This window comes from Chenopodium quinoa, unplaced genomic scaffold (assembly GCF_001683475.1).
Source record: "Chenopodium quinoa cultivar QQ74 unplaced genomic scaffold, ASM168347v1, whole genome shotgun sequence".
Taxonomy (NCBI): Eukaryota; Viridiplantae; Streptophyta; class Magnoliopsida; order Caryophyllales; family Amaranthaceae; genus Chenopodium; species Chenopodium quinoa.
Window position 1 is genome coordinate 5,508 of NW_018744137.1, and position 20,943 is coordinate 26,450.

Sequence of the window (20,943 nt, forward strand, 5' to 3'; positions counted from 1 at the left end):
CCACGCGCCGACTCCTAGCCCACGCGCCGACTTCCTAGCTCCGCCTTGGACCCACCTTGACATTGGTCTGGCGCGTGCACCATATTGGTGGCGCGTGCAAAGAGTTTCGGCGACAGAACGAAAAGCATGATTTTCTTTACTTAGTTTTTTCTAGAGTTTTTGCTTGCAAGTTTTTTACCTTTCACTTGAAAGGTTTTTCTTGGTTTAAGCAATTAGGAATCTTCTTAATTTCTGTTATTTTATTTTAAAATAATTTCTAAGTCAATTAGGAATTGTTTTAAGAAGTTTTAGGTTAATTAGAACTAGTCTTATTACTAGTTCCTAGTTCCATTAGAATTTGTTTTCCTATTCTATCTAGGATACTTTGGGATCAAGGCTAGGGTTTTTCTAGTTTGAATAGACTTAGGAATAGTTAGTTTTAGTCTATAAATAAGGGATTTTTCGTTGCTTTGTACACTACAACAAAAACCAGAAAATTCAATACAAGTTTATTGTTTGTTTTGCTTAATTGCTTACAAATTCTTTTGCTAGTTTTCAATTCAAGGAGTTATTTTGATAATTATAACGTTCAATTCTTAGTTCTAGGAGTATTCTAAGTTTTGTTCATCAAAGTACTTAGTTCCAGGAGTGGTCTAGGTAATTTTGAGAGGCGTTGAATTCGTTCCAGAGTGGTCGTTTGGAAAGTCATATCCGGTTTGTTATCTTTCAGTTGTTCGATTTTCTAACGAAATTCGAAGGGCTTTTGTTACTTGTGTGATTTTAGATTCTTTATTAAGTTAAGGGGTTTTAAATCCACATCACAATTGGCGTTGTAGAATGCATTAGACTTTCATTTGACTCAATTAGCTTTGTTTGATTGTGTTTGACTTTCATTTGATTCAATTAGCTTTGTTGAATGCATTTGACTTTCATTTGATTCAAAAAGCTTTGTTTGAATGTGTTTGACTTTCATTTGATTCAATTACCTTTGTTTGAATGTGTTTGACTTTCATTTGATTCAATTAGCTTTGTTGAATGCATTTGACTTTCATTTGATTCAAAAATCTTTGTTTGAATGTGTTTGACTTTCATTTGATTCAATTAGCTTTGTAGAATGCATTAGAGTTTCATTTGATTCAATTAGCTTTGTTTGAATGCTTTTCATTTTCAATTGATTCAATTAGCTTTGTAAAATGCATTTGACTTTCATTTTATTAAATTAGCTTTGTGGAATGCATTTGACTTTCATATGATTTAAAAAGCTTTGTTTGAATACGTTTGACTTTTATTTGAATCAATTAGCTATGTTTGAATGTGTTTTACTTTCATTTGATTTAATTATCTTTGTAGAATGCATTTGACTCTCATGTGATTCAATTAGCTTTGATGAATGCATTTGACTTTCATTTAATTCAAAAAGCTTTGTTTGAATGTGTTTGACTTTCATTTGATTCAATTTGTTGTGAATCAAGAGGCTAATTCTTTTGAAGGGTCCAAGACACTTGTAGAAGGTCCAAATAGCTTCATTATGGGCTGCCCAAACAAGAAAATAAACAAGATAATAAACAAGGAAAGATCCAATAGCTTAAATTGGAAAGAAACAAGCACGAATTACAAAGAAGAAGAAATTGCGAAGTTCACTTTCGACGAGCACACAAGCTGCCACGCGCCGACTCCTAGCCCACGCGCCGACTTCCTAGCTCCGCCTTGGACCCACATTGACATTGGTCTTGGCGCGTGCACCATATTGGTGGCGCGTGCAAAGAGTTTCGGCGACAGAACGAAAAGCATGATTTTCTTTACTTAGTTTTTTCTAGAGTTTTTGCTTGCAAGTTTTTACCTTTCACTTGAAAGGGTTTTTCTTGGTTTAAGCAATTAGGAATCTTCTTAATTTCTGTTATTTTATTTTAAAATAATTTCTAAGTCAATTAGGAATTGTTTTAAGAAGTTTTAGGTTAATTAGAACTAGTCTTATTACTAGTTTCCTAGTTCCATTAGAATTGGTTTTTCCTATTCTATCTAGGATACTTTGGATCAAGGCTAGGGTTTTTTCTAGTTTGAATAGACTTAGGAATAGTTAGTTTTAGTCTATAAATAAGGGATTTTTCGTGGCTTTGTACACAACAACAAAAACCAGAAAATTCAATACAAGTTTATTGTTTGTGTTTGCTTAATTGCTTACAAATTCTTTTGCTAGTTTTCAATTCAAGGAGTTGTTTTGATAATTAGAACGTTCAATTCTTAGTTCTAGGAGTAGTCTATGTTTTGTTCATCAAAGTACTTAGTTTCAGGAGTGGTCTAGGTAATTTGAGAGGCGTTGAATTCGTTCCAGGAGTGGTCGTTTTCAAAGTCATATCCGGTTTGTTATCTTTCAGTTGTTCGATTTTCTAACGAAATTCGAAGGGCTTTTGTTACTTGTGTGATTTTAGATTCTTTATTAAGTTAAGGGGTTTAAATCCACATCACAATTAGCTTTGTAGAATGCATTTGACTTTCATTTGATTCACTTAGCTTTGTTAAATGCATTTTACTTTCATACGATTCAAAAAGCTTTGTTTGAATGAGTTTGACTTTGATTTGATTCAATTAGCTTTGTTGAAAGCATTTCACTTTCATTTGATTCAAAATGGTTTGTTTGAATGTGTTTTGACTTTCATTTGATTCAATTAGCTTTTAAAATGCATTTGACTTTCATTTGACTTTATTAGCTTTGTTGTATGCATATGACTTTAATTTTGATTCAAAAAACTTTGTTTGAATGAGTTTGACTTTTATTTGAATCAATTAGCTTTGTTTGAATGTGTTTGACTTTCATTTGATTTTAATTAGCTTTATAGAATGCATTTGACTTTCATTTGATTCAATGAGCTTTGTTGAAAGCATTTGACTTTCTTTTGATTAAAAACGCTTTGTTTGAATGTGGTTGACTTTCATTTGATTCAATTAGCTTTGTTTTATTGTGTTTGACTTTCATTTGATTTAATTAGCTTTGTAGAATGCATTTGACTTTCATTTGATTCAATATGATTTGAAAAATGCATCTGACTTTCATTTTATTCAAATAGCTTCTTTGAATGCATTTGACTTTTAATATGATTCAAAAAGCTTTGTTTGAATGTGTTTGACTTTCATTTGATTCAATTAGCTTTTTAGAATGCATTTGACTTTCATTAGATATTATTAGCTTTGTAGAATGCATATGACTTTAATTTTGAATCAAAATTTGTTTGAACGAGTTTGCTTTTATTTGAATCAATTAGCTTTGTTTGAATGTGTTTGACTTTCATTTGATTTAATTAGCTTTGTAGAATGCATTTGGCTTTCATTTGATTCAATATGATTTGTAGAATGCATTTGACTTTCATTTGACTCAAATAGCTTCTTTGAATGCATTTGACTTTAATTTGATTCAAAAAGCTTTGTTTGAATGTGTTTGACTTTCATTTGAATCAATTAGCTTTGTTTTAATGTGTTTGACTTTCATTTGATTTAATTACCTTTATAAAATGCATTTGACTCTCATTTGATTCAATTAGCTTTGTTGAATGCATTTGACTTTTATTTAATTTAAAAAGCTTTGTTTGAATGTGTTTGACTTTCTTTTGATTCAATTAGCTTTGTTGAATGCATTAGACTTTCATTTGATTCAAATAGCGTTGATGAAGATTCTACCTATAACATTGAAAACCTCTTTACTTATTTTGATGATGTGAATTTGAGGGCAATTTCTTTTGAAGAAGGGAGAATGATGTGAATCAAGAGGCTAATTCTTTTGAAGGGTCCAAGAACACTTGTAGAATGTCCAAATAGCTTCATTATGGGCTGTGATTAGGGGATTTTTTCCCCACCAATCACCATCTGACAAGTGGACCAATCACGTTCCGGCATGTGTCCGTCACATGGGCCAATAGGAGCCTGCCACGTGTCTAGCAATGATCCGTCCACTATGGACCAATTACGACACAACACGTGTCCTTCCCATGACACCTGGGATAACGGTCACCTAGGCCCAACTTCCGAGGGAAGCCCAATCAACCCAAGGTTAACCTAAACTTAGATTGACACGTTTCCCGAGGTTATAAATACCTCCTTAATCCTCATTAAGGGAGATTACACGCTAAAAACGCAGATTACACACATTAAACACTCTCACCTAGAGAGACCCAATCACTTTAATTTCCGCATTAATTACTCCTTAATCAAGTACTAACTTGACCGTCGGAGGCGGATCTCCAATCATCTGGAGCAATCCGTTTGTTTTGCAGGTACAGGCGTCCGGTTCCAGTCTCGGAATTGTAACTCTCCCGCAGGACATCAGAAAACCCCGAAACATAAACTAATTACACGGCACCTATACGACTGCCCCCAAGGGAAACCACGTAGCCGTTTTTGAGACAAGGATAACTCTATCACTAACCAAACCAGTGGTAGCAGTTGGCATCTGAGTCAGATGATCGCCTGTATTACTTGGGATAAATGCAGGGGGTACCTCTTGAGTTAATAGCCAACAACATTGGCGAATCAAAAGGTTCAGCTGGCCTCTGCCGCCTGGTACCTTACTACTCAAGCAGGAGTGACGGCGACTGAGTAACTCCAAAGTTAACTCATAGTCACTCTCTCAAACTTAGTATGGAGCCTAAAAGGTATGAGTCGTCCGCCTGTTTTTAGCAAACAGGGCTCTCAACCACTACTCCTGCTAGGTTAACAACTTATGTGTTAAAAAGCCAACAAACATTGGCAAATAAAGGGGAACAAACCGGTATCCACCGCTTGATACCTCTACTACTCAGTTACTTGGCGACTAGGTAACAATCATGTTACTTGGTCACTCCTTAAAATTTTTAGTATGAAACTAAAAAGGTGTTCATACAACACCTGTTCACACTAGATTAAATATGGCGGAAACAGTCGGCCTAGACGGCCTAAAGTTTCTAGCCTAAAAACATGACAAGTAGGAAACCACTTTCCTACTTGGTTAATTTTATGTGACAGAACCGCCTTCCTAAAGGGATCCAGTCTTTAAAATGGTTCGAATACCGATTGGATAAATGGCCGACTGATCTTCTAGCCTGGAAACAGACAACCAGTCGTCCAGGGGCATAGGCAGCGTGACTAACTATCTTGTACCTGTCTGCAACTATTGGCCATGTAAAACAGTCGGTATAGTGTACAATTGGATATCAGAATATTCAATACTTAAACAAATTTGAAGCAAAACAAAAAAATTCATTAAAAGAAGCCGGTCATTAAAGATCGGCAAAATATTCAGAGCCCTGGCCCCCTGGCCGGGTAAATACAAAACAAACGGCACGCAGGCCGTGGAAAGAAGACATAAAGCTTAAGAAGGGCAGATCTTCAATATCAGCAGCTGCCGCCTGGTCAGCACTCTTCTGCTGGACTCGGCTTCAACTGCATCCTTCTTCGATGCATTACCCCTAAGCGGCACAAGCGCCACTACCGGCTGCTCCTCCTCCTCCAACGCCTCTTCCTCAGCAGCCGCCAGGATCTCCTGATTATATCTATCAGAACACTAGCGGTACGTTTTTTCCCATGAGGCAAAGTCGGCTTGGGGAAGAGGCGGCCCCAAGTCATGCGCTGGATTTGAGCAGAGTCTTCCATCATCTCCTGGACCAGCTCTTTCTTTCTTGCTCGCCTTTTCCGAGAGCTCCTGAGTAAGACTCTTCTCCTGGTCACCAGGCGTTCCTTTACGCTCGCCAAGGATTTCTCAAGGTTTCGTATGAGGACATCTTTTTGGCGAAGAGTCTCAGCTCGGCCTTGAGGTTGTTATGGTCGCCTCCAGCTCGCTATTCCTCTTCGGCCGCCTCTAACTGAGCCCGGATAGCGGCGGTAGCCTGCGCCTAATAATAAAGAATATCAATGGTCAGAACTTCATTTTGGGCAATTTGAAACATTTCCTTATCACAGTCAGAGGCGGCCATAGCTTTTGCAGCCTTTACCTCTTTGTTCTTCCGGTTAAGCGGCTTGCGAAGGCCGTTCACTCGGAGCAGGCCTAAGTAAAAAGGGGAAACAGGCGTCAGTTTCCAAACAAAAAAGAAAACAGGCGTCCTGGAATTCAAAATACTCAAAAATATGCTAAGTATACCTCAGCAAGGACCCCTGACCGCCTCCCTTTCAGCTGGAGGAACGGCCTTGATCATAGACTTGGCCACCTCGACCAAGTCAGGCTCCTGAGGGCCGGCTGCATCAAGCATAAACAAACGGATTAGACCTAGTAAAGAAGGGAGCAAGTCTAAAATTTACAAGGACAATTTCATACTTCTAGGTGGCCAAGCTGGAGTTTTAGAAGAAGTGGCCGGCTGTTTCTCAGCCGCCGCATGTTTCCTGGCAGAACCAGGAGAGCTCACAACAGTCGTCCTCCGGGCCTTGGGTTCCGGCTGTTGGGAAGAAGAAGCTCTTGGAGCGCCCGTCTAAAAAAGAAGAAAAGAGTCAGTATATGCATAAACACAACTCCAAAAAGAGGGTGAAAGGTTCGAAGCCCACCAAGGGTGCCCCCTTGTTGGGGGAGTCGGTTGAAGACTGTTGCATGATGGAGGCCCGCAACATGGCCGCTGCAGTCTTGGAGGCGGTAATTTTGCTCATGGCGTCCGCTGCAAAAACAAATAGCAAAGTTAATAAAAGTCATAACAAGAAATGCACAAAACAGCAGAGTATTCGACAGGCCGGCTACCTCTTGAGCACCGACTGCTGAGGCCACAGGCGGCCAAAAAGTACTCGTCGTAGAGCCATTTGAAGCTCGGGACGCAGTGCAGGGGTACTTGCTCTCGTACCCTGAAGTAGAGTTCACCTTCGACTCTACTTTGAAGAGTCCTTTATCTAGGATCTTTTTCTTAGCCTTGGGGGAACAGGCGGCATGCTGCGGTCGCCTGCAAGAAGGGGCGGATTCCTGTTCCACCTGTTGAAGCGCTTTTCAGCTCTGTGTCTGAACTCTCAATGATGAGGAAGGTGCTCCGCCAGTCCTTCCATTTGTTTGCTTTTCCTCTCGTCATGAGGTAGCCCCTGTGGCTCGTCAATTGATACCAGCCGGTACCGCCTGCCTTAGGGGTCCGGCTGAGGTAGTTCATGTGGGCGAAAGCCTCGAAGCTCGGCTCCACCCCGTGCAGTTCGCACCCGGCCACATAGCCGAGTACGTTGACCCAGGAGTTCGGGGCTAACTGCCATAACCCCAACTCATACCCATCCAAGATCCGCTGAACAGCTGGATGTAGTGGGAAGCGCAGCCCAGCCTTGTTGACCGCCTCGTAGCAGCCAAAGCAGGCGCCATCATAACTGGTACCAGCCGGCCATACGACTGTGTGATGTGTAGGCAAGGTGAGAAACTTGTTTACAAACGGTCTGGAATGCGTGTTGTGTTTAGTTTAATTTAGAAGTATCAATGTGGAGTAACTAAGAAGGATTAGGGGAACTCTCACCCTTAACCTTGAGGATATAACAATGAGGAACACTCACTCACTTGTTTGGGCGTAGTAGTGATTAGGGAACTCTCACCTATTCGACAACTACCAGTTTAAGTCTTAGGAACTCTCACTAAAACACAAACTCTTCAAATTGAGGTAACTCTCAAATTTGGAAAATAAACCTGACTAGCACAAGTCAAATTTAGATCATACACTCGTGTGTTTTTTCGCAAATTTTCGGGGTGCCTTTCATTGATCATTAGCATGCTATTTATAGCTTTTAGTACATCATTTAATCGCCACCACACTTAGCTAAAACAAACAACAAATCAGAAATAACAAAGCTGGGTAGATTAAGTGGCTCATAACCGTCCAACCTAATCCCCATTACAACTAATTATTACTCTAATTAAGAAAGCTTATCACAAGGGAAACATAGCAAAAAATAAGGGAAGAACGTTCAGAAAATTGACTCCAAACTGCTGTTCAAATTCTTCCTTCAAAGTAGCCTTGAAATGCGCCTTTGTAACCTCCCAATTAAGCCTTCATTCAAGCTCCTTTATTACGAAATTAAACCAGCTTGAAACTCTCCTTAAAGTATGCATTAAATCAGCCTACATTCCCCCATTACTGAGGTAAATAGTCACGCTCAATATGGTGCAACCATTTGAGGAATTATATGGACCGTGCATGCCAAAATCCATAGGAGTAGCATCGAAGAAAGACTTGGACAAAATCAATTCCCTAACATTCAACTCTTGGACTGGAATATTCGAACCTTGACCACTTTGGTCATCCTCCCCTTCTTCAAAGGGAATTGCCCTCAATTCTTCATCATTATAGTACGGTGCTAGATCCCCCACATTGAATGTGCTTGAGACGCCATACTTTCCTCCTAAATCTACCTTGTAGGCATTGTCATTGATCTTTTCCACTATCTCAAATGGACCCTCGGCTCGTGGCATGAGCTTGTTCTTCCTTTGATTGGGAAACCTTTCCTTCCTCATGTAGATCCACACTAAGTCACCAACTTCAAAACTTCTCACGTTTTTGACTCTCTTGTTGGCTTGCTTCTTATAGATTTCATTAGCCTTCTCGATGTTCTTCCTTACTTCCTTGTGGATTTTCACCATGAACTCGGCTTGTTCCTTGGCACCTCCATGCACGAACTTGTCTCGAGGCAGCGCTATGAGATCAATTGGAACATAAGGATTAGAACCATAGACTACTTCAAAAGGAGAATAATTTGTAGTAGCGCTAGGAGTTCTATTGTAAGCAAACTCGGCATGAGCGAGTTTGACATCCCAATCTTTGGTGCTCTTACTAACCAAGGTCCTAAGCAAAGAATCTAGTACCCTATTCACCACCTCGGTTTGGCCATCGGTTTGGGGGTGATGTGAGGTAGAAAACAGCAACTTGGTTCCCATAAGACGCCACAAGGACTTCCAAAAATGACTTTGGAACTTTGTATCTCGATCTGAAACAATGGTGCGTGGGATTCCATGGAAACGAACAACCCCATCAAAATATAATTTCGCCACCTTCGTAGCATCCTCGGTTTTATGACAAGGGACAAAGTGAGCCATTTTTGAAAAACGATCAACTACCACCATGATTGAGTCCTTACCTCTTTGAGTTCTAGGTAAAGCCATAATGAAATCCATGCTTATGTCTTCCCAAGGTCTCTCCGGAATTGGCAATGGCTTGTAAAGACCTTTGTGAAACACCATCTTTGCCCTTTGACAAGTAGAGCAACGCGCTACAACACGGTGAACAGTGGATTGCATATTAGGCCAATAAAAGTGAGCTTGAAGAAGCTCCATAGTCTTTTGAACTCCGAAATGGCCTGCTAGACCTCCTCCATGCGCTTCATGAATCAACAAGCTTCGAATTGGACATTTAGGAATGCATAACCTATTTCCCTTAAAAAGAAAATCATTTTGTAAGGAAAATAATTCATAACTACCATTCACGCATTTCTCCAAAATGACCTTGAAATCATCATCTTCCTTGTAGTATTCCTTGATTAATTCGAACCCAAGGACTTTCGCCTCAACGACTCCAAGTAAAGTATGCCTTCGAGATAAGGCATCCGCAACAACATTCGCCTTTCCACTCTTGTACTTTGATGAAAAGTTAAATGTTTGCAAGAATTCCACCCACTTTGCATGTCTCGAATTCAACTTCTTTTGGCCATGGATGAACCTCAAAGATTCATGGTCAGAATGAAGTATGAAGGGTTGTGGTCTCAAGTAGTGCGACCAATGATTCAAAGCTCGCACCATTGCATAGAACTCCTTATCATAGGTGGAATAATTCAGCTTGCCTTGGCTCAATTTCTCACTAAAGTAGGCAATAGGACGCCCTTCTTGAATCAACACGGCACCAATCCCCTTTCCGCTTGCATCACACTCAACTTCAAATGGTTTTGAAAAATCTGGAAGTGCTAGGATGGGTTTATTGCACATTTTTTCTTTGATCACTTCAAATGCCTTTTGAGCTTGAGGAGTCCACTCAAATGAGCCCTTCTTTGTGCACTCGGTGATAGGGGTCATGAGAGTGCTGAAATTACGAATGAACCTCCTATAAAAGGAAGCTAATCCATGGAAAGAACGGACCTCCGTGAGTGTCTTTGGACTAGGCCATGATTGAATAGCCTCAATCTTGCTAGGATCAACTTTCACTCCTTCTCCTGAAACAATGTAACCAAGAAAAGTGACCTCATATAGCATAAAATTACATTTTTCAAGTTTTCCATACAATTTTTGTTCTCTCAAAACCGCGAAAACTTTAAATAAATGTATCAAATGTTCGTCCCCATTTTTGCTATAAATAAGGATATCATCAAGGTACACCACCACGAATTTTCCAAGGAAAGGCCGCAACACCTCGTTCATCAACCTCATGAAAGTGCTAGGTGCGTTGGTGAGTCCAAATGGCATCACGAGCCACTCATACAAGCCGTGCTTGGTTTTGAAAGCGGTCTTCCATTCATCTCCTTTTCTCATCCGAATTTGATGATAACCACTCCTCAAATCCACTTTTGAAAACCACTTCGAGCCACTCAGTTCATTAAGCATGTCATCTAGTCTTGGAATTGGAAACCTATACTTGATAGTATTGTTAACAGCCCTACTATCAATACACATACGCCATGTACCATCCTTTTTAGGGACCAAAAGAGCAGGAACAGCACACGGACTCATAGACTCACGTACATACCCCATACTCATCAACTCCTCAATTTGTCGTTGCAATTCCTTAGTTTCCAAGGGATTACACCTATAGGCAGGTTTGTTAGGCAAAGGAGCACCGGGAATGAGGTCAATTTGATGTTCAATTCCCCTCAAAGGTGGTAACTCTTTCGGTAACTCATCGGGAAAAACATCCTCAAAATCCTTAATCAACTGAGCTAATTTGGGATTTTGACTCACAAAATTTTCGTGGATCTCTTTAGAGTACAACAAGTATAATTCCTCCTCACCATCAATTTCCCTTTCAAATTCCTTAAGGGTAAGCAATGACACCTCCTTTGATTGTTTAGGATTTTGTGAAAACCGCGGGGGTGGTAAGGGGTGCAATTTTTTTTGTTTTCCTTGGTGAGTTATAGTGTAAGTGTTATGGTACCCATCATGTTGAGATTTTCGATCAGTTTGCCAAGGTCTACCAAGCAAAATGTGACAAGCATCCATAGACACAACATCACACAGTTGAGTATCATGATAAGACCCAATAGAAAAACTAACCATGCATTGTTTCCTAACCCCCGTGCTAGAATTAGAGTCCAACCAACTCAACTTATAAGGATGTGGGTGATTTGTCGTTGTAAGACCAAGTCTAACTATCAAGGTTTTGGAAACTGTGTTTGCCTCACTACCACCATCAACAATTAAATCACATACCTCGCCTTTAATCTTGCACTTGGTAATGAAAATATGTTGCCTTTGCGTGCTAAGGGTTCGTCAACGCGAGCTTGCAACGCCCTTCTCACAACCAGATTTATTTTGGTCTCTTCTTCGGGGAAACATTGCTCTTCCTCCCCGTCCCCTTCAGTAGAATTCACGTCCTCCACTTCTTCAACCTCGAAATCCTCCCAATTGATAGTTTGGTTAGCAATAAGCTTTACCTCTTGTATGGTCAAAGCTCTGGAATTTGGACAATCCTTCTTAAAATGACCCCTTCCTCCGCACTTGTAACAAACAATGTCACTCATTTTGAAATCTTTCTTGTCCTTCTTAGGTGGATCGTTGGCTTTGACAAAAGAAGAACCATCCTTGACAGGGAAGGTTGGTCTTCGTGCCGCTTGAGGGGTGACAATCGGCTTCTTCTTCTTCCTTTTTGAATCAAACTTGATCACAAATTTGCAAGCTTCAGCAAAGGTTAAATTGGTGTAACCTTCAAGTTTGTCTTGCAACTCTTGATCCAACCCAGCCACGAAACGTCCCATCTGAGTTCTTCATTCCCGTGATTTCACACACGATAGAAAGTCTGTCAAACTCTTTGATGTAGTCCTCAGACGATTCTCCATTTTGTTGCAAAGTGCTCCACTTCACATATTGACTTTGCTTGAAATTGTGAGGAATAAAACGATCCCTCATCCTTTTCTTCAACTTGCTCCAAGTAGAAATGGACGCCTTACCCCTAAGAGTACGCCCCCTTTGCTCTCCTTGTAGCCAATTATCTCCATAGCCTTTCAACTTCACCTTGGCCATCTTGTATTTTTGGAACTCCTCTTGAATGTCCTTGTAATCAAAATACCTCTCCAAGGATTTCTCCCATTCCAAGTACTTTTCTGGATCAAGTGTCCCATCAAAGGCAGGGACGTCCACTTTGAGACTCCTATCTTCCCTCCTAGGTGGAGGGTCTTCGCCTTGATCTCTCCTATCATGCTCGTTCATGAGCCTTGCCATTAAGGCAGTCAGGTTCCCTTGTAGATTGGCGTTGGTCTCGACCAACCTCTCTTGACTAGCAATGGATCGATTAAGAGCTTCCAAAGCTGTCCTCAAGTCTTGATTTTCTCCCATGGTATGTAGGTATTCGACCCCTTTGGAAGAATTTAAGAAAACTCTCCCCCTACCTGACGCGCCAAATGATGTGTAGGCAAGGTGAGAAACTTGTTTACAAACGGTCTGGAATGCGTGTTGTGTTTAGTTTAATTTAGAAGTATCAATGTGGAGTAACTAAGAAGGATTAGGGGAACTCTCACCCTTAACCTTGAGGATATAACAATGAGGAACACTCACTCACTTGTTTGGGCGTAGTAGTGATTAGGGAACTCTCACCTATTTGACAACTACCAGTTTAAGTCTTAGGAACTCTCACTAAAACACAAACTCTTCAAATTGAGGTAACTCTCAAATTTGGAAAATAAACCTGACTAGCACAAGTCAAATTTAGATCATACACTCGTGTGTTTTTTGCAAATTTTCTGGGGTGCCTTTCATTGATCATTAGCATGCTATTTATAGCTTTTAGTACATCATTTAATCGCCACCACACTTAGCTAAAACAAACAACAAATCAGAAATAACAAAGCTGGGTAGATTAAGTGGCTCATAACCGTCCAACCTAATCCCCATTACAACTAATTATTACTCTAATTAAGAAAGCTTATCACAAGGGAAACATAGCTAAAAATAAGGGAAGAACGTTCAGCAAATTGACTCCAAACTGCTGTTCAAATTCTTCCTTCAAAGTAGCCTTGAAATGCGCCTTTGTAACCTCCCAATTAAGCCTTCATTCAAGCTCCTTTATTACGAAATTAAACCAGCTTGAAACTCTCCTTAAAGTATGCATTAAATCAGCCTACATTCCCCACTACTGAGGTAATTAGTCACGCTCAATATGGTGCAACCATTTGAGGAATTATATGGACCGTGCATGCCAAAATCCATAGGAGTAGCATCGAAGAAAGACTTGACAAAATCAATTCCCTAACGTTCAACTCTTGGACTGGAATATTCGAACCTTGACCACTTTGGTCACTGTGTCTTCTGGATCCGGCACCAACACTAAAAAGCCGGGGCCCATTGTGTGGTTTGCGATAAAGCTCTCCACTTTCTCTTGCATGGCCGTGATCCGGCCCCGAGGTACCGTGTAGTAGTAGGGGGTATTTTTCTCTCGGTGAGAGGCGGATGGCTCCGCCCAATCGTCCCCCTTCTCAACTGCGTGAGAAAGCCTCGCCTCTTGTAGGCGACTGTTTTTCTCTTCTGTGTCCAGGGAAGCATGGCCAGAAGAGCTAGACTCGGAATCGTCCTCTGACGAGTCCGAAGAGGACGACTCCTCCCCTCTCCCGGAGGGGCCCGCCTCCTCTCCTCTAAAAGGAGCAGGAGAAAATGTAGAATTGTCAACTGTAAAATGGCAAGGGGTCACTTTAACTCCTCCCTCAGAACTGCCGGATTTCAAGCCGCTTTGTTTCACTTCCACATCTGGCGCCTGGTCAGATGTTTCACTAATCGGTACCCTGTGGGAGGAGCCGTCTGAGTTTGAGATCCTGGCAGTCTTTTTTGTTCTGGCCATCACGCTCTGCATAGACACAGATACAGTCGGACTTTGTATAAAGGGCAAAGATGGGTCCAGAAAAGGGCAGGCGGCACTCCTAGTCCTAGATTCAGCCGTCATCTTGTCAGATTCAAACCTAGGTCGTGTCGTGTGCTTCCGTGGTGCCATTTCAAAAAAGAATAAAGTAAAGAGAAAATTAAGAGTAAGAGAACCGACGGTTACCTGAACGAGTGACGATTGATGAAGTTCTGAAAATCCTTTGCAGTCGGCTTGTCAGAGCAGGCGGTAGGCAGAAAGAGTCCAAAATGTCAGAGCAAGTTCAGGGGTCCGAATGTTCTCTCACAAAGTTTTCAAGTGTGAAAATGACCGAAGTCAACACTCCTTTATATAGGCAAAGGGTCACTTCCAGAATTCAAAATTTTGGCGGGAGAATCTCTCGGCCTCTCGCCGAGTGACACCTATAGCAGGCCGTCGCCTGTTACAGGGCGATACCTGTCACAGGTAACACGTGACCAGTCACGTGCCACCTGTGAGGGGCAAATGATTAGGGGATTTTTCCCCACCAATCACCATCTGACAAGTGGACCAATCAGGTTCCGCCATGTGTCCGTCACATGGGCCAATAGGAGCCTGCCACGTGTCTAGCAATGATCCGTCCACTATGGACCAATTACGACACGACACGTGTCCTTCCCATGACACCTGGGATAACCGGTCACCTAGGCCCAACTTCCGAGGGAAGCCCAATCAACCCAAGGTTAACCTAAACCTAGATTGACACGTTTCCCGAGGTTATAAATACCTTCCTTAATCCTCATTAAGGGAGATTACACGCTAAAAACGCAGATTACACACATTAAACACTCTCACCTAGAGAGACCCAATCACTTTAATTTCCGCATTAATTACTCCTTAATCAAGTACTAAAATGACCGTCGGAGGCGGATCTCCAATCATCCGGAGCATCCGTTTGTTTTGCAGGTACAGGCGTCGGTTCCAGTCTCGGAATTGTAACTCTCCCGCAGGACATCAGAAAACCCCGAAACAGGCTTCCCAAACAAGAAAATAAACAAGATAATAAACAAGGAAAGATCCAATAGCTTAAATTGGAAAGAAACAAGCACGAATTACAAAGAAGAAGAAATTGTGAAGTTCACTTCCGACGAGCACACATGCTGTCACGCACCAACTCCAGGCCCACGCGCCTACTCCCTAGCTCCGCCTTGGACCCATCTTGACATTGGTCAGGCGCGTGCACCACCTTGGTGGCGCGTGCAAAGAGTTTCGGCGACAGAACGAAAAGCATGATTTTCTTTACTTAGTTTTTTCTAGAGTTTTTGCTTGCAAGTTTTTACCTTTCACTTGAAAGGGTTTTTCTTGGTTTAAGCAATTAGGAATCTTCTTAATTTCTGTTATTTTTTTAAAATAATTTCTAAGTCAATTAGGAATTGTTTTAAGAAGTTTTAGGTTAATTAGAACTAGTCTTATTACTAGTTTCCTAGTTCCATTAATTGGTTTTCCTATTCTATCTAGGATACTTTGGGATCAAGGCTAGGGTTTTTTCTAGTTTGAATAGACTTAGGAATAGTTAGTTTTAGTCTATAAATAAGGGATTTTTCGTGGCTTTGTACACAACAACAAAAACCAGAAAATTCAATACAAGTTTATTGTTTGTTTTGCTTAATTGCTTACAAATTCTTTTGCTAGTTTTCAATTCAAGGAGTTGTTTTGATAATTAGAACGTTCAATTCTTAGTTCTAGGAGTAGTATAAGTTTTGTTCTTCAAATTACTTAGTTCCAGGAGTGGTCTAGGTAATTTGAGAGGCGTTGAATTCGTTCCAGGAGTGGTCGTTTTCAAAGTCATATCCGGTTTGTTATCTTTAAGTTGTTCGATTTTCTAACGAAATTCGAAGGGCTTGTGTTACTTGTGTGATTTTAGATTCTTTATTAAGTTAAGGGGTTTAAATCCACATCACAATTGGCGTTGTAGAATGCATTAGACTTTCATTTGATTCAATTAGCTTTTTTGATTGTGTTTGACTTTCATTTGATTCAATTAGCTTTGTTGAATGCATTTGACTTTCATTTGATTCAAAAAGCTTTGTTTGAATGTGTTTGACTTTCATTTGATTCAATTACCTTTGTTTGAATGTGTTTGACTTTCATTTGTTTCAATTAGCTTTGTTGAATGCATTTGACTTTCATTTGATTCAAAAAGCTTTGTTTGAATGTGTTTGACTTTCATTTGATTCAATTAGCATTGTAGAATGCATTAGAGTTTCATTTGATTCAATTAGCTTTGTTTGAATGCTTTTCATTTTCAATTGATTCAATTAGCTTTGTAAAATGCATTTGACTTTCATTTGATTAAATTAGCTTTGTGGAATGCATTTGACTTTCATATGATTTAAAAAGCTTTGTTTGAATATGTTTGACTTTTATTTGTATCAATTAGCTATGTTTGAATGTGTTTTACTTTCATTTGATTTAATTTGCTTTGTAGAATGCATTTGAATTTCATTTGATACAATTAGCTTTAATGAATGCATTTTACTTTGATTTGATTCTAAAAGCTTTGTTTGAATGTGTTTGACTTTCATTTGATTCAATTGGCGTTGTAGAATGCATTAGACATTCATTTGATTCAATTAGCTTTGTTTGATTGTGCTTGACTTTCATTTGATTCAATATGCTTTGTAGAATGCATTTGACTTTCATTTGATTTAAATAGCTTTTTTGAATGTGTTTGATTTTCATTTGATACAATTAGCTTTATAGAATGCATTGACTTTCATTTGATTCTAAAACCATTGTTTGAATGTGTTTGACTTTCATTTGATTCAATTACCTTTGTTTGAATGTGTTTGACTTTTATTAGATTCAATTAGCTTTGTAGAATGCATTTGACTTTCATTTGATTCACTTAGCTTTGTTAAATGCATTTTACTTTCACACGATTCAAAAGCTTTGTTTGAATGAGTTTGACTTTCATTTGATTCAATTAGCTTTGTTGAAAGCATTTCACTTTCATTTGATTCAAAATGCTTTGTTTTGAATGTGTTTAACCTTCATTTGATTCAATTAGCTTTTAAAATGCATTTGACTTTCATTTGACTTTATTAGCTTTGTTGTATGCATATGACTTTAATTTTGATTCAAAAAACTTCGTTTGAATGAGTTTGACTTTCATTTGAATCAATTAGCTTTGTTTGAATGTGTTTGACTTTCATTTGATTTAATTAGCTTTATAGAATGCATTTGACTTTCATTTGATTCAATGAGCTTTGTTGAAAGCATTTGACTTTCTTTTGATTAAAAAAGCTTTGTTTGAATGTGGTTGACTTTCATTTGATTCAATTAGCTTTGTTTTATTGTGTTTGACTTTCATTTGATTTAATTAGCTTTGTAGAATGCATTTGACTTTCATTTGATTCAATATGATTTGAAAAATGCATCTGACTTTCATTTGATTCAAATAGCTTCTTTGAATGCATTTGACTTTTAATATGATTCAAAAAGCTTTGTTTGAATGTGTTTGACTTTCATTTGATTTAATTAGCTTTTTAGAATGCATTTGACTTTCATTTGACTTATTAGCTTTGTAGAATGCATATGACTTTAATTTTGATCAAAAACTTTGTTTGAATCAGTTTGGCTTTTATTTGAATCAATTAGCTTTGTTTGAATGTGTTTGACTTTCATTTGATTTAATTAGCTTTGTAGAATGCATTTGGCTTTCATTTGATTCAATATGATTTGTAGAATGCATTTGACTTTCATTTGATTCAAATAGCTTTGAATGCATTTGACTTTAATTGAAAAAGCTTTGTTTAATGTGTTTGACTTTCATTGAATCAATTAGCTTTGTTTTAATGTGTTTGACTTTCATTTGATTTAATTACCTTTATAAAATGCATTTGACTCTCATTTGATTCAATTAGCTTGTTGAATGCATTTGACTTTTATTTGATTTAAAAAGCTTTGTTTGAATGTGTTTGACTTTCTTTTGATTCAATTAGCTTTGTAGAATGCATTAGACTTTCATTTGATTCAAATAGCGTTGTGTGATTGTGTTTGACTTTCATTTGATTAAATTAGCTTTGTTTGAATGCATTTGACTTTCATTAGATTCATAAAGTTTTGTTTGAATGTGTTTGACTTTCATTTGATTCAATTAGCTTTGTAGAATGCATTAGACTTTCATTTGATTTAATTAGCTTTGTTTGAATGCTTTTCACTTTCAATTGATTCAATTAGCTTTGTAGAATGCATTTGACTTTCATTTGATTAAATTAGGTTTTTGGAATGCAATTAACTTTCATATGATTCAAAAACCTTTGTTTGAATGTGTTTGACTTTTATTTGAATCAATTAGCTATGTTTGAATGTGTTTACTTTCATTTGATTTAATTATTTTGTAGAATGCATTTGACTTTCATTTGATTTAATTAGCTTTGATGAATGCATTTGACTTTCATTTGATTCAAAAAGCTTTGTTTGAATGTGTTTGACTTTCATTTGATTCAATTGGCGTTGTAGAATGCATTAGACTTTCATTTGATTCAATTAGCTTTGTTTGATTGTGTTTGACTTTCATTTGATTCAATTAGCTTTGTTGAATGCATTTGACTTTCAATTGATTCAAAAAGCTTTGTTTGAATGTGTTTGACTTTCTTTGTTTTTTTCATTTGATTCAATTTGTTTGAATGTGTTTGACTTTCATTTGATTCAATTAGATTTGAATGCATTTTTTCATTTGATTCAATTAGCTTTGTTTGAATGCTTTATTTTCAATTTGATTCAATTAGCTTTGTAAAATGCATTTGACTTTCATTTGATTAAATTAGCTTTGTGGAATGCATTTGACTTTCATATGATTTAAAAAGCTTTGTTTGAATATGTTTGACTTTTATTTGTATCAATTAGCTATGTTTGAATGTGTTTTACTTTCATTTGATTTAATTTGCTTTGTAGAATGCATTTGAATTTCATTTGATACAATTAGCTTTAATGAATGCATTTTACTTTGATTTGATTCAAAAAGCTTTGTTTGAATGTGTTTGACTTTCATTTGATTCAATTGGCGTTGTAGAATGCATTAGACATTCATTTGATTCAATTAGCTTTGTTTGATTGTGCTTGACTTTCATTTGATTCAATATGCTTTGTAGAATGCATTTGACTTTCATTTGATTTAAATAGCTTTGTTTGAATGTGTTTGATTTTCATTTGATACAATTAGCTTTATAGAATGCATTAGACTTTCATTTGATTCAAAACCATTGTTTGAATGTGTTTGACTTTCATTTGATTCAATTACCTTTGTTTGAATGTGTTTGACTTTTATTAGATTCAATTAGCTTTGTAGAATGCATTTGACTTTCATTTGATTCACTTAGCTTTGTTAAATGCATTTTACTTTCATAATTTCAAAAAGCTTTGTTTGAATGAGTTTGACTTTCATTTGATTCAATTAGCTTTGTTGAAAGCATTTCACTTTCATTTGATTCAAAATGCTTTGTTTGAATGTGTTTGACTTTCATTTGATTCAATTAGCTTTTAAAATGCATTTGACTTTCATTTGACTTTATTAGCTTTGTTGTATGCATATGACTTTAATTTTGATTCAAAAACTTTGTTTGAATGAGTTTGACTTTCATTTGAATCAATTAGCTTTGTTTGAATGTGTTTGACTTTCATTTGATTTAATTAGCTTTATAAATGCATTTGACTTTCATTTGATTCAATGAGCTTTGTTGAAAGCATTTGACTTTCTTTTGATTAAAAAAGCTTTGTTTGAATGTGGTTGACTTTCATTTGATTCAATTAGCTTTGTTTTATTGTGTTTGACTTTCATTTGATTTAATTAGCTTTGTAGCATTTGACTTTCATTTGATTCAATATGATTTGAAAAATGCATCTGACTTTCATTTGATTCAAATAGCTTCTTTGAATGCATTTGACTTTTAATATGATTCAAAAAGCTTTGTTTGAATGTGTTTGACTTTCATTTGATTCAATTAGCTTTTTAAATGCATTTGACTTTCATTTGACTTTATTAGCTTTGTAGAATGCATATGACTTTAATTTGAATCAAAAACTTTGTTTGAATCAGTTTGGCTTTTATTTGAATCAATTAGCTTTGTTTGAATGTGTTTGACTTTCATTTGATTTAATTAGCTTTGAAGAATGCATTTGCTTTATTCACTTTCATTTGACTTTCTTTTGATTGCTTTGTTTGAATTTGGCTTTCATTGATTCTTTGTAGAATGCATTTGACTTTCATTTGATTTAATTAGCTTTGATGAATGCATTTGACTTTCATTTGATTCAAAAAGCTTTGTTTGAATGTGTTTGACTTTCATTTGATTCAATTTTGTAGAATGCATTAGACTTTCATTTGATTCAATTAGCTTTGTTTGATTGTGTTTGACTTTTTTTGATTCAATTAGCTTTGTTGAATGCATTTGACTTTCATTGATTCAAAAAGCTTTGTTTGAATGTGTTGACTTTCATTTGGCTTTCATTTGATTCAATTACCTTTGTTTGAATGTGTTTGACTTTCATTTGATTCAATTACCTTTGTTTGAATGTGTTTGACTTTCATTTGATTCAATTAGCTTTGTTGAATTGCATTTGATTTCATTTGATTCAAAAAGCTTTTTTGAATGTGTTTGACTTTCATTTGATTCAATTAGATTTGTAGAATGCATTAGAGTTTCATTTGATTCAATTAGCTTTGTTTGAATGCTTTTCATTTTCAATTGATTCAATTAGCTTTGTAAAATGCATTTGACTTTCATTTGATTAAATTAGCTTTGTGGAATGCATTTGACTTTCATATGATTTAAAAAGCTTTGTTTGAATATGTTTGACTTTTATTTGTATCAATTAGCTATGTTTGAATGTGTTTTACTTTCATTTGATTTAATTTGCTTTGTAGAATGCATTTGAATTTCATTTGATACAATTAGCTTTAATGAATGCATTTTACTTTGATTTGATTCAAAAAGCTTTGTTTGAATGTGTTTGACTTTCATTTGATTCA

The 20,943-nt window shown here is 37.4% G+C and overlaps 1 protein-coding gene across 1 annotated transcript in view; it reads right to left on the reverse strand.

Annotated features, from left to right (window-relative positions):
- Positions 1-12,877: 12,877 nt before the first annotated feature.
- Positions 12,878-20,943, reverse strand: part of LOC110693084 — a 44,242-nt gene continuing 36,176 nt past the window's right edge. Inside the window, exon 5 of the mRNA XM_021870211.1 lies at positions 12,878-12,962. Coding sequence (XP_021725903.1) covers positions 12,878-12,962 — 85 coding nt within the window. The remainder of the gene's footprint in view (positions 12,963-20,943) is intronic.